Source organism: Arabidopsis lyrata, assembly GCF_000004255.2.
Source record: "Arabidopsis lyrata subsp. lyrata unplaced genomic scaffold ARALYscaffold_3, whole genome shotgun sequence".
NCBI lineage: Eukaryota > Viridiplantae > Streptophyta > Magnoliopsida > Brassicales > Brassicaceae > Arabidopsis > Arabidopsis lyrata.
In genome coordinates, this window is record NW_003302553.1 from 2,783,687 (window position 1) to 2,796,405 (window position 12,719).

Here is a 12,719-nt window from a genome sequence, read left to right on the forward strand (position 1 = left end):
TCTTTGCATATATACATATTTAGTAACACCACTTTGAAAATCTTGCATTACCTTATGAGAGCATTGAATAGTTTCTATGTATTTAATCAATATCCATAGATATTTAACTATTATTAGTATTATCTTACTATTGGACCTCTTATTAAATGGTAGTTTGAATTACAAGGAGAAATTTATCAAGTTAATAAAAAAAATTTCTTCTTTACCAAAATATTTTATTTCCACCCAAAAACAATAAAAGTAGTTTGACAAATAATAAACACATATTTTCTTTAAAAAAATTAACTTCTATGTATTAATGTAATAATCTTATGTGTCATATTATATTTTCAAAAAATAGTATTATTTCTGGGTATAATTAATTATAAACGTCTTTATATATTTAAAAATTAAACAATTATTTATATTCAATTAAAATAAAATTGTGGGTTACCATCTGCATTGGGTTTAACCCAATAAGCCTCTTTTATAGGTATAATTAAATCGAAGCTCTATAAGGTCTAATTCGTCCATGGCGGTCTAAGTCTACATGCATCTCCGAACACCTAATAAACCATTGACGTCCGTAAAAGACTAAAAAGTAAAAACTAAGGTTACGTTTGCGGTTTAATATAAACCGAAACAAAACCAAAATAGTATCAAAACGAAACAAATAGCAATCTCAATCCGGTTCAACGTTTTCCTAGCCATGTTTACTTTATAGTCGACACTCAGTGACACTTTACAATGTCTAGAAAGTTCAATATTTACGTTGTACTTACCAGACAACAACAACACTTCAAAACACTAAATGTCCATAAGGCATCAAAGATTTGAAGAGACCAAACAACAGTTTCCTATTATAAGACAACGCAAAAGTGGATTTTCAAATATTTCATAAGTCACAAATCGCCCTTCCGAGCAAAAAAAAACGAGTCTTTCTAAGGCTTATATGTAAAACCCAAAATGCTCACTAATAATCAAAATTAGCTTTGCAATATCAGCAACTCAGCTGACGCATGTAAAGAGTAAAGGTTTTATGTGGACAGTGGACACCAAGTTTTCGTCATTAATCCTCAGTGGCTCTTTCTAGTTCTGCTCACGTTAGAGCTCTGATCGGTAAGGAACTTGAGGACATCAATTAGGGATCTTAGCCGGTCCCAAATGTTGAGTCCGTAAAGAGTTTCGACTAGTGCCTCCTGGAATTCAAATGCGTTTTCTGCTACCGGGTACTGTGATATGACCACCACAGAGAGATGTTAGGACATTAAGATATTCAGATTGGATTTTCAATGTCTGTAATTGTTTAGAAAACTTGCCTGAATAGGTTTTGGAATCTTGGTCTTGATGAGTGGCCAAAATCTATCTTCAACCACCGATTTCACAAGACAGCATGCTCTTAAACCTTCTATACCAGCAAACCGTCCAAACCCACTATCCTTTACACCTCCAAACGGGAGCGACTGCAAATTCAAAAGAGAAAAAAAAAAGTCTTACTCTTAATCATGGAAATGATGGCTAACCCTTTTTTTTTTTTTCTCTTTTCCAAAGGTAACATCCTAGAGTAAAGCCAGTGAGGAGTACCTGGCACATGTAATTTGAGGCAAAGTCATTGATTGCAGCGACACCGCACTGAATTTGAGAAGCTATTTGTTTGGCGCGATGCTTGCTTCCAGAGAAAACAGCACAGCCTAGCGCATAACGTGAATCATTTGCCAGCTTTATGACCTCTTCATCGGTGCTGAATTGCATGATTGGCATTATTGGTCCAAAAGCCTGATTCTCACACATTAATAAATATCTTAAAAACTCATGTGTAGTATTGTCTTATGCAACAACAAGCAGCAACAGAAGCCAGACGAGCCAATGAAGGTAAGGTTACATACCTCTTCTTTCATTATTTTCATGTTGTGGTTTACATTGATGAGAACAGTTGGAGGGAAATATTGATCGACTGCATCTTCGCCCAGATGACCAAAGCTGCCACGGACTGCAATTTCTGCTCCTTTGTCTAAGGCGTCATTTACAAGGCTCTGTAGGTGTTCAGAGTGCTCTTGCAAACATATAGCACCCATGTCATACCTCCCGGTTAGAGGAGGACCCTAGTGTAAAAAAAAAAGATTTTAATAAGAACATAGGAGAAAATTTGAGAAAGAGAAGACTAACCAAGAGAATTTTGTTTTTTTTCAAACTTCCACAGCATCACATATGACAAAATCAGTTAACCTCCTATATGGCTTACATATACTAGGAAATATAGGAATAGGATTGAAGGGTGGTGAAAACAAGAGAATAGCTACTATGCCTGTTACTAATGAAGACGCTGGAGTGAAAGATGACAAACAAATCAGAAAACAAACATGAATTAGGGATTGCCTGAATTTCATGTTTGTATTAGGGATCAAACTAAATGGCATGCGAATTGTGAGCTACAGAGCACTTACAGCAGAAACTGACTTCACAATCTTGGTTACTTGGCTAATGAATGCAGTATAAATGTCTTTGTGAACATAAAATCTTTCAGCACCCGCACAGTTTTGCCCGCTGGACTGAAGAGTGCCCCTTACAGCCACTTGAGAAACCTAAATTGTACAATACAGGCATTAGTTTGATCAAAGGAACGCCTCTTTTTCCAATAATAAATCATAAGAACACAGAAGAGAGCACAACGATTACATGTGAGACATCTGCGTCTTCACATATGATAAATGCATCTTTTCCACCAAGCTCAAGTGTGACAGGTGTCAATGTCTCGGCTGCATTTCTCATTATCTGCAACATATTGCATAAGTACAATTCATAGTGAACTGGATGAGAATGACGAACCAAGTGTGAAGACTGTACCATTTTGCCAACAGCTGTGGATCCAACAAATATCATTTTATCAACAGATGAGACAAGTGCTTCTCCGGTCTCCGCAAACCTGAAAAGAATGCGTTAATTGAGGAAATCAATTTTATAACAGCATGCTAAGGAGAATTGCATAAATAAAATATACAGACCCTGTTATCACATCGACTAGATTTTCAGGTGCTCCAACAGCAGCTAAAGCTGCCTGGATTATGCGGAAGTAAAAGCATCCTGACCAGCTAGCGTGTTCTGAAACCTGTAGAGAAGGTGTTCCAACAATCAGAAACATATACAAAATCTCAAGAAGATATATGCCTTGAAGAAGACTAAACAACTTCCTCTCAATGGTCGCACTGCTCACAATGTTGACATCATATAAACAGCTAAACTTATTCAGAGATAAAACCAAAAGTGTCAGCGAATATAGTAATAGAAAAAAAAGACATTGCAGTTATACCTTAATAACAATGCCATTCCCCGAGAAGACTGCAGCCAGCATAGGATTGAAAATATTGTGGAAGGGATAATTCCATGGGACTATAGCTCCAATGACACCAAGGGGATGGAACTCTACTCTTGATACTTTATGAAGCATAGCTCTTCCTGAAGAACTGCGGACAAATAAGATTTGAATTGAAATCATCTCTATGTAAGAATCAAAGAGAACTACAATTCATACTGATAATTATACATGATGGAATTACCGAGATTCAGGCTTTAACCATTGTTCGCCCTCAGAAAGAAGCCAAGTAATTTTCTCACAAGTAGTCATTATTTCTCCCAGGGACGCATCTACCATAGTCTTTCCGGTATCACGTGATGAGACTCTATATAACGGGAACATATCTTAGCATCATTTGAGAAAAATTTCCGGGGAAAACAAAACCTGTGTATCAAACCAGGCAGTTAACAGAAATGAATCCTTACTCGCATATAAGCTCTTGGTGTTCAATAATGTACTTGAGAAGAATCCGCAAGAACTGCCTTCTAAGCTTGAAGCTACTTTGAGCCCATGTCTTTTGAGCCTTCCTTGATAGTGTTACTCGCTCCTCAACCTGAAACACAAAAGTGTAAATCATATCTCAAGATAAGGTGGAATATCCTTGAGAGAAACCTTTGACTTTGAGTAAAGTAGCACCATTCCACAATTCCCTTCACAGCAAGGACATCAGCTACTAACCTCAGTAGGGGACAGAGCAGGGAAATATCCGAGATATTTCATTGTAGCAGGTTCATAGCATTGAACTTTTTTGTCTGACTGTTGGCTCCTGCCTCTCGGAGGAATCTAAAGCCAATGTCACAGAGAACTTATGATTCAGTATGCTAATTTCACTAGAACAGCTGATCAAACAATTAAGTATCTATCATAATAAATCAACCATAATGACAAATATGGAAATCAGAGTTAATTTTGTAGCACTCAGATAGATTATTAATGCCTAAGTCCTAAACCAAAACAACAGGAGAATATATAAGATCAACAGCTTAAATCTCCAACCACTTCAAAAATTTTAAGCACAATGTGGATGTAAATGAGAAAATGGTGCGATCTAAGAACTCACATAAATGAAGCTATTCTCCTCCGTATCTTTCCCATGAGCCAACACTGTTTCAAAAATTCATTCCAAAAATCAAACATCGATAAGCTTGTTCTACGGGACAAAGACATACGACGAATCTAGGAGCTGATACAGATAGAGAAGAAAATATACCATCGGATGCGTCTACGTCAATGGAAGGAACATTGGGAGGAATGAGCATAAGAAGGAACTTGCAGATCGCGTAAGCGAAGGCGAGAACGATCAGTGGCCACCAGAACGGCATTTCCACTTGTTCAGAGATTCTTCAGCTAGGGCTTTGAGAACGCCGATGAAGGATAAATCTCCGTCAATCGGAAAAATAGAAATAGGAATCAACGAAGAGCATATGGATTTAATATTCTCTGCTTTGAATCGCCATTTTTTGTTTTCAAGTCCACTGGAACTGTGAGAATGGTACGGGTCGTAATTTTTGGCAACTTTAAGGGTAAATCCAAGCTGATTAAGATTAATCCACTATTAAAACGAGCATCCACGTTGATGTATATTTGCGTAATTGCGTTTGTAAAACCGTGTTAAAGTGTTAAACCAATACTTTGAACCGACTGGTTCATTTGTTGTTTCAAACTAAACGAAATCGAAAGCTTGAAATCTGCTTAACAGATAAGTGTTAAAGATGTCACTATGATTCCAATATTTCGGTCAAAAAATAAGAGTGTAAGGCACACTATACATGTCTACTCTCAATTTGGTTACCTCAAATTACTGTCAAATTCAGAAACTAAACATTGCAAAAGATATTAACATATTGACTTGACTATGAACAAAAAAGTCCTTGTTGTCATGTTCCATGGATGATTATCCCCTGCTCTGGATCTTCAGTCAAATTGTCCACTCTTTCACCCACCAGATACCTTTCATTGAAGACCAACTGGTGAAGGTAGATAATGAGATCACGTGTTAGCTTGGCCATAAACCAGACTGTGATCATAGCTAATAACGCCGGCCAAATACACCGTTCAACAGCTAAATTGATGCTTTGGGAGAATCCAAGCAACGGGAATAGAGCCTTTGCAAGCAGGTAAGGGATGGAGAGTGTGGTTACAAGTGTGTTTATGATGGAACCAATCACATCTCCAAGCAGCCACATTGAAGGAAGTCTATTGATTCCCACGTTTCTTATTCTCTCAAACTTTAGCCGCCATGCCTTAGTCGCAAGCCAGTTGATAGGTGTGAGCATTGTCTATGAGAAAAAGCAAATACGTTAGCTGCAAAAAATAACTCAGTCCTTGTTGAAATCACTATTTCATGATTCTCTTACCAGAAAGGTCCATATGTGAAGCAGCACTACTCCAATTAACCAATCTTGGATCAAGAAATAAACCGGTGATTCATTTAGTGGCACTCGTGATGGTATGATGATCATAAGGTCGATGAGTAGACCAAGCAATCCGGGGATGACAGAGATCTGTTAATCAGAGATTGCAAAAGGTTTTAAAAGTCATATTTCCCAAGAGGTTTTGGTGGAAATGGAAGGTTTCTTACCCAGATGGAGAAAAACAAGCCAATTCGTATACGTATCCAGATATATTTGAGAAGTAAATCGGTTCTTCCCCTCCGGGTATGATCAAATGCAAAGCATGTGCTGACATAGATTGCTCGCAGGACATAACATCCAATCCAGAAAGCAAAAAGATCTACAATCACAAGATTTGCAAACACAGGCTTAAAACGAAAGAAGTGTATAGAAGAAAAAGGACATACAAAGCAAGATATGAAGAAACTACAACTAACCGTCATGTTTGATTCCAAATCTTAGCATGATGAAAGAGAGAGAGCCAGAGAATACTCTTCCCGCCAAAATTGGCAAAGCCATGAAGGCTGTACTCATGAGGAACAAACTCAAAGCAGCTAACACCAACATCAAGGCAATCCTCGGCAGAAACCTGAAATTGCAACTTATCACAACAGTTCTATGATTTTCTTAAAATGTTGTATCTATATCAGTTAACTACCCGTTATCTCTTTGGTCTTGATTATCGTCTTCAGCATTCTGATATTCATGCATAGTGACCACTGAGCCTTCAGCTATGGAATACAATAGAAACATTAGATTATCATCATATGGCCTTCTTAATTGCATCATTGGTCTCACATTCTGATCAGTACGGTGAAAGTCTTCTCCACGCGGAACTACCAGCATGAAATCACTCAGCTGAAGCCAAGCACTAACAGTGATAATCCAGTTGTGAACAATGAGTCTCATAGCTGGTATAGTATGTTTGAGTAACCATTGCGGACCGTATCTCAGTAGGTTGAAATAAATCGAGGATGCACCAAGAAAAGGCTTTTCGTGGTTAACCCTGCGTTTTGGTCAACTTACAAGAAATTAGAAACGATATAAGGTACGGTTCAGAGGGAAGCAAACGCACTAAGCTTACCATAAATCAAGAGGAAAAAAGGATGGGCTGATACTTGTAATTGCTTTAATTGGTAAGTGAGTCAAAATCACCAACAATACCCCATGAAAAGCAATCACAAAGAGACTGTAACCAAGATTCAGTTTGGTGATCTTGTAGTCTGGATCTGTGACATCTAGGAGATACCAAAAGGCTCGTTTATGAATGATCTGTCAAAGAAGGAGAAAATGAGGAAAATTCTGATGAAAGAGTAAGATTTCGTTGGGGTGAAACAGAAACTTAAACTATTACCTCCTGGATAAGTTCCCTATAAGAGTCGGCAATTATCAAGCAACAGAATCCTAAACACCAACGTAAGATCATCATGCCTGGGAAGTGTGAAAGAATCTCAAATCTCTGGGAATTTGTGGTTCCAAACAAAGGGGAGGTGCAGATTACGAGCCACCATCCAATTATCCAAGGCAGAACACCAATTTTAAGGCACAAGACAAAGGCATGCTTAATGAAAGATAGTTTTTTGCAGGCTTTTACTGAGAAACCCCACAAGAGACACGGCAATTTCACTGTTATGAAGTGAAATCCGATCCACCGGGAGGTGCAGAATTCGAGCCAACATCCAGTTATCCGGGGCAGAACATCAATTTTAAAGCACGAGACGAAGGCATCCTCAACGACAGATATGTTTTTGCAGGCTTCTACTGAGAAAACCCACAAGAGAGACGGCAATTTCACTGTTAGGAAGTTAACTCCAAACGAAAACCACCGGACTATGGCTGGAAATGAGTAATGACCAAGACTGAAGAGGATTCCAAGGTAAGCAAATGAAAATGACAGAATCATCGTGTATCCAAGAATAACAGGCGAGTTTCCAGATAGATAGGTGCCTCCAACAGTTGCTAAAACAATCCATCCAACTGAAAATGGCAGAAGAACAAAGAGGAAAGGCACATATACGCTGATGGCAAGGCCCTGCAGGGAACAAAGACAACTAGTTACTCAACAATTTCCATTGGGGTAGGGTGCATAAAGGAAGAGAATTGATGAACAAACATAAATTTGGGAACTAACAGCAAAAGCATTGTCATCCAGAAAGAAAAGCAGCCTCCGGATAACCCCGAATTCATGAAGTGGCGCGTTTGGAGGAACATGTATTAGTCCACGAGGTGGCCCCAAGAAGTAGACAAGTTTATGAAAATACCAATCACAAAGGATGTTCATATATTTCCATAAGAACTTGACAACTCCACCAATAACTCCTTGTAGTAGGCCATCCCCAACAAAATTCTCAGGAGGAACCCCATCAGGAAATCTCCTGACATTGAGATCTCCTACCTCCATCCTTATAGTAGTGAGAGTACCCATGACACACGAGATGATAAGGCTGTATAACATGCCAGCACACAAAGAAGCGAACTTCGGAGGCATCCAAAACCCACTCTGGAACTCAGCAGCAAATTCTCGGCCCAAAGGATATAAGGAATTGCAGTATGTGTTGAAGAGAATCAGCAGAATCCAAGGAACAATCAATTTCATGTAACGTGCTACTCTCAATAATACTCCAATCAAAAATTCGTTACATGGAAGCCTTTCCGGAGCATTCTCGGAATAAACAGGAACAATAGAGTAGCTACGCCCACAAACCTGCGGTGGAAACAGAGGGAAATTAGACATACGATGTTTCAAGATTCTTCCTAAAACCATCGAAATTGAGAGTAAAATCAAAACCACACACTACGAGATATCGTTAGACATAGATGTTTCAAGATTCTTCCGAAATAGAGAGTAAAATCAGCCAAGTCAAGAATGAGCCTTGCATTAAAGAGATTCTTCTTAGACTCACAGAAATAGCGAGAAAGTTGTAAAAGCCTAAAACCCTTAAACCCAGCAATGTCAAAATCTCTCAAATCTTTGTTTGGAAAAATGCTTCTTTGAAAAGGGAATGTAACAATAACCTCGCATTTCTTGTGTCCGCGACGATTCAGCCAAAGACGAAGACAATCTTGATGAACGTACTTGATAGACCCACGACACAAGCACGGATATCTCAATGGGTTTCCTGGTTCCTCCGGTGATCGACAAATCCGGCACAAATCTTCATCTTCATCTTCGTCGTCTTCCGCCGGAACATTTTGGTCGCAAATCGCCGGCGAAACGTCCATTTTTGGAAATGCAAAACCTCTTTTTCTCTCTTTCTAGTCTCTTCTTCTCAACTTCCTAAAGCGGCAAATGCATAGTGGTAACAAACCTTAATAAAACAAGTAAATATATATATATATATATATATCGAAAATTATTAATAATAATAAAATGTGTGTTTTTGTTGTTTTGATTCCTCCTCTGTTGCTTTTTGACAGCTACAGCGAGCGTACAGTCTACAAGTGAGTTTCGACGTTGCTTCCTATCTTATAATTACCACGGTAAAGTCATACTTTTACCAGTGTAAAAGTCCATTTTTAGTGTAAGAAAGTAAAAAACAGTGAGTCTTTTGCGACTAAAATTTCAACTTTAAAAAAAATGTTTTTAAAAACCCAACAAAGCCGATTTTTCATACATTAAATAAAGACAAAATTGCTGGTTTACAAAAAAATTTAAAAAGAAAAAAGAGACAAAATTGCTAAACAATCTCTAGTCTCTGCTATTTCAACAACAATTTTGAAACCGTCACCACTCTTTATTTAAATTTTGACCGATATCAGTTTTCTTTCACAAACTTCATTCATAACATGTAGTTAACTAGCTTGTATACACTAACAAAATAACTTATTTTTCCTCTCCATCTGTATACATAAGTCATAATAAGTGATTACCAAATAACAATTTCTTTTAGTACTACATTTCTCTAAGACTATATATATAACCCCTTTAGAGCAGAAACGCATACTAATAAAGGTCTGCAAAGATTAAGGAAAAGGGAAGAAAATTGTGATGGTTTAAGGTAACAGATTTCTAGGCTATACTTAGATTTAATTGAAGAATACACAAAGGTTTTAAAGACAACATAAATACGTTAGTTTAATTGACGTGTTGACCTATTTTATCGCAAAACTTCACAATTACCATGTTTAAAGATAATGAATAATTACAGCTTGGAAAGTTGAATCGCCAATTACGTTCCACCGATCTCCGTAAACTCTTTTTTCTTCATTTGGTCCCTTTCATCTACCAGAAACCCATTTTTTTCTCAACCAAAGGGAAAAAAATGGAGTCGAATAAAACCTTTTGGATCATCGTGATCTTCACGGTTTCTATTTTGGTCACGATCTCTACGCCTGTAGAATCCAAATGTGCACCACCTTCCGAATCAGAGTCTCCATCTCCGGCACCTGCTCCGGGACAAGAAGTTATGAAACCGATCACTAGTCCGGCAAATTCTCCGGCGGAGTTAGATACATACTCTCCCGCGGCGTCACCAGAAGCTCCCGCCGATTCAATTTCCCCAACGAATGCTCCGGCGGAGACAGATATCGACTCTCCCGCAGCGTCACCAGAGGCTCCTGTCGCGTCACCAGAAGCTCCCGCCGAGTCTTCCTCTGCTGCACCATCTGGAATCAACCCGCCATTGTTATCTCCGGAGATCAAAACCATTTGCGGCAAAACCGATAACCCTCCGTTATGCAAATCTTCCGTTAGTCCTCTGTTAACGCCTCAACTGAAACCAGACACTTCCTCCGTCCTCATTCTCGCGATTCAAGCTTCCATTAACGCGACCAAGGCGGCGATGGCCACCGTGGAAAAAGCAGGCGCCTCCGATTGTCAGGAGTTGTACGATGACGCCGTTGTGAATTTGGAAGACGCGGTTAACGCCGTTAAGTCACGTGACATTGCCACCGTTAACACAAACTTGAGCGCAGCGATGACAGATTACAGCACGTGTAACGACGGTTTTGAAGAAGCGGGAGAGCCTAACCCGTTGGCTGACGTGGCCGATAAGCTTACGAAGATGGTTAGTAACTGTCTCGCCATCTCTACGTTGATCAAGTGAGATACGACAGCGTTTTGAGTGTATGAAGTCTTTTGTTTTCTTTAAATTTGGGCCTTGGATGGGTTTGAACATGGTACTACGTCGTTTTCGAATATCCAAAATTACAAGTTTGTTTAAAGAACGTGAAAGCTTTCTTAGGCTTACGTTGTTACGTTTACCCAAAGATAGATTATGATGCTTCATGCATCTATCTCCTCGTTGTTATATTTTCAAATGTGATATGTGGATCTCTATTTCCTGTGAAAACAAAGTGATATATATATACGTAAATGTATATGTAGAGATAGCACTCGGTTTTCTGTTTTCTTTTTGGATGTTGTCCATAAATCTGGTAAAAGTGAATCGATGTTGGTATATAATAGTATGTTACGAATGTTTGGTTGCTTCTGAAAGATGAAATAACACGTGTACCAACAACGTCCGGAGAATGAATAGTCTTTAGAGGAAAAAAATAACGTTACTGATATTTTTTCGTTGTAGATTATAATTCTCTAGCTAGGCATGGTTCGGTATTCACGTATGATTTTATATTTCTCTATTACAATTTTTCTACTTTTTTTAAGCTTTCTCTTTTACTGGGTAGGTTCGGTGCATGTCCATGATGCGTGGGTGTTAGAGAATTAAGAAACCGTCACAAATCCATCAAATTACTCAACATATCCAATAACCAAGTTTTTTGATAAAATGTGAATAATATACCAAAAGGAACAGTTACTTTGCAAAAGCATGGCGTAGAAGTGGTTTTGATTAGGCCCAAAAAAAAATTAAAAAAGCCTAATGAAAAGAGTTACAGAAGATGCAGAGCATTACTCTTGGACGAACCATTGTTAAAGCGGTGTTGTGAAATCTGGGTGCTCCCTTCGAGCAAGAATGATGTCTCTGACAAGTCTATCGATTTGATTAAAGACAGTGGAGGCAGTCGAGGAGACCACGGTTGTTACGTTCCTTCCAAAGCAAGTAGATAGTGGCATGGACCGCAACTCGTTTGAGAGTTAGCGACACATTTGGTGAAGCAGAAGAGAGCCAATTGATGAGGACAGACCATTCCGCAAAGATGAAGGGTGGCTGACCAAGGCGGTGAAGAACCGTTTTCCAAACGCAATGGAGGAGAAGGTGGTCACGAGTCTCTCTTTGAAGATTACAAGTGCAACAGTGATCGGTAGAGGAGACACCCCAAGAGAAGACTCTAGATCTAGTTGGTAGTCTGTTGAGATGGGAGACGGTAAAAGCCAACTTCGGAATGTGCCCTTTTAACCAGATAACTTTTTCCCATTGCTCAATTTGTCCAGAGGGTCTCAACTGATTCCAAGTGTGGTTTATCGAGAAAGAGGGTCTGGAAACAGTCCTCGTGTGCGCCAACTAAAAGTGTGCGGGCCTCTGTCAATTGAAGGTGGATCAGTTGCCAAGAGGATCTTTTTTAGACGCTTCAAAATAGGAGATCTAGACCTAGCGGAAGGCAATTTCCAACCTGAAATTCCACAAACATCATGAACAGTCGAATGTAGACTAATGCCTGAGGTTTGGGGAGCATTGTGAGAAAATAAATCAATTAGCGGGCCTTGACTTGTCCAGTGATCAAACCAGAAACCAATAACCAACTTTGCTTCATTTTTTCTGTTTCCTAATATATATATATCGGATAATTGTTGTTAATAATGAAAGAATAGATTATCTCAAATTTTGTAGAGTTCAACAAGTTAAAATGTGAATTAAAAATTTTGATATTTTAAACTGCAAATGTTGGTCCATCCAAACCGGTTACTGAATTACATGATTTTTCTTGTCCATCAGTTTTATTCAATAAACCAAATCCATGCATACCGAATAATTAGACAGACTTCGCTCTGTTCTATTCGAGCATCTATATCCATGAAATACCCTTTGGAGTTTTTTAAATATATATATATATATATATATATATAAATAATATAATTTGAGTTTATCGTTAAA

At 38.5% G+C, this 12,719-nt stretch overlaps 3 protein-coding genes across 3 annotated transcripts; 1 reads left to right on the forward strand and 2 right to left on the reverse strand.

Moving 5' to 3' along the window:
* Positions 1-775: 775 nt before the first annotated feature.
* On the reverse strand, positions 776-4,853 carry LOC9320668 (aldehyde dehydrogenase 22A1). Its single transcript, XM_021033127.1, has 14 exons — positions 4,542-4,853; positions 4,392-4,435; positions 4,010-4,114; positions 3,757-3,884; positions 3,534-3,656; positions 3,287-3,440; positions 2,982-3,085; positions 2,824-2,902; positions 2,656-2,751; positions 2,424-2,561; positions 1,866-2,081; positions 1,564-1,755; positions 1,299-1,442; positions 776-1,211 (listed from the first exon to the last, which is right to left on the reverse strand). The coding sequence occupies exons 1-14, from the start codon at positions 4,651-4,653 to the stop codon at positions 1,056-1,058; spliced, it is 1,791 nt and encodes a 596-aa protein (XP_020888786.1). The 5' UTR covers positions 4,654-4,853; the 3' UTR covers positions 776-1,055.
* Positions 4,854-5,031: 178 nt separating this feature from the next.
* On the reverse strand, positions 5,032-9,055 carry LOC9320669 (probable E3 ubiquitin ligase SUD1). The gene is made up of 9 exons (XM_002884557.2): positions 8,740-9,055; positions 7,856-8,428; positions 7,079-7,756; positions 6,809-6,996; positions 6,383-6,730; positions 6,162-6,313; positions 5,913-6,064; positions 5,689-5,835; positions 5,032-5,610 (listed from the first exon to the last, which is right to left on the reverse strand). Exons 1-9 carry the CDS (start codon positions 8,944-8,946, stop codon positions 5,209-5,211), a joined length of 2,847 nt encoding a protein of 948 aa, XP_002884603.1. The 5' UTR covers positions 8,947-9,055; the 3' UTR covers positions 5,032-5,208.
* Positions 9,056-9,842: 787 nt separating this feature from the next.
* On the forward strand, positions 9,843-11,015 carry LOC9320670 (transcriptional regulatory protein AlgP). Its single transcript, XM_021030396.1, has one exon. It carries the CDS (start codon positions 9,987-9,989, stop codon positions 10,767-10,769), a length of 783 nt encoding a protein of 260 aa, XP_020886055.1. The 5' UTR covers positions 9,843-9,986; the 3' UTR covers positions 10,770-11,015.
* The last annotated feature ends 1,704 nt before the right edge of the window (positions 11,016-12,719 follow it).

Bases quoted from the DNA above. Each gene is read 5' to 3' on its own strand.
- LOC9320668 (XM_021033127.1), bottom strand. From the start codon at position 4,653: ATGCCGTTCTGGTGGCCACTGATCGTTCTCGCCTTCGCTTACGCGATC. The intron at 3,657-3,756 runs GTAAGGATTCAT...CCCGTTATATAG, and splicing joins CACCAAGAGCTTATATGCGA to AGTCTCATCACGTGATACCG. The intron at 3,441-3,533 runs GTAATTCCATCA...ATTTGTCCGCAG, and splicing joins TGGTTAAAGCCTGAATCTCG to TTCTTCAGGAAGAGCTATGC.
- LOC9320669 (XM_002884557.2), bottom strand. From the start codon at position 8,946: ATGGACGTTTCGCCGGCGATTTGCGACCAAAATGTTCCGGCGGAAGAC. The intron at 6,731-6,808 runs GTAAGCTTAGTG...ACCAAAACGCAG, and splicing joins TTTTTTCCTCTTGATTTATG to GGTTAACCACGAAAAGCCTT. The intron at 6,314-6,382 runs GTAGTTAACTGA...TTGCAATTTCAG, and splicing joins CAAGACCAAAGAGATAACGG to GTTTCTGCCGAGGATTGCCT.
- LOC9320670 (XM_021030396.1), top strand. From the start codon at position 9,987: ATGGAGTCGAATAAAACCTTTTGGATCATCGTGATCTTCACGGTTTCT.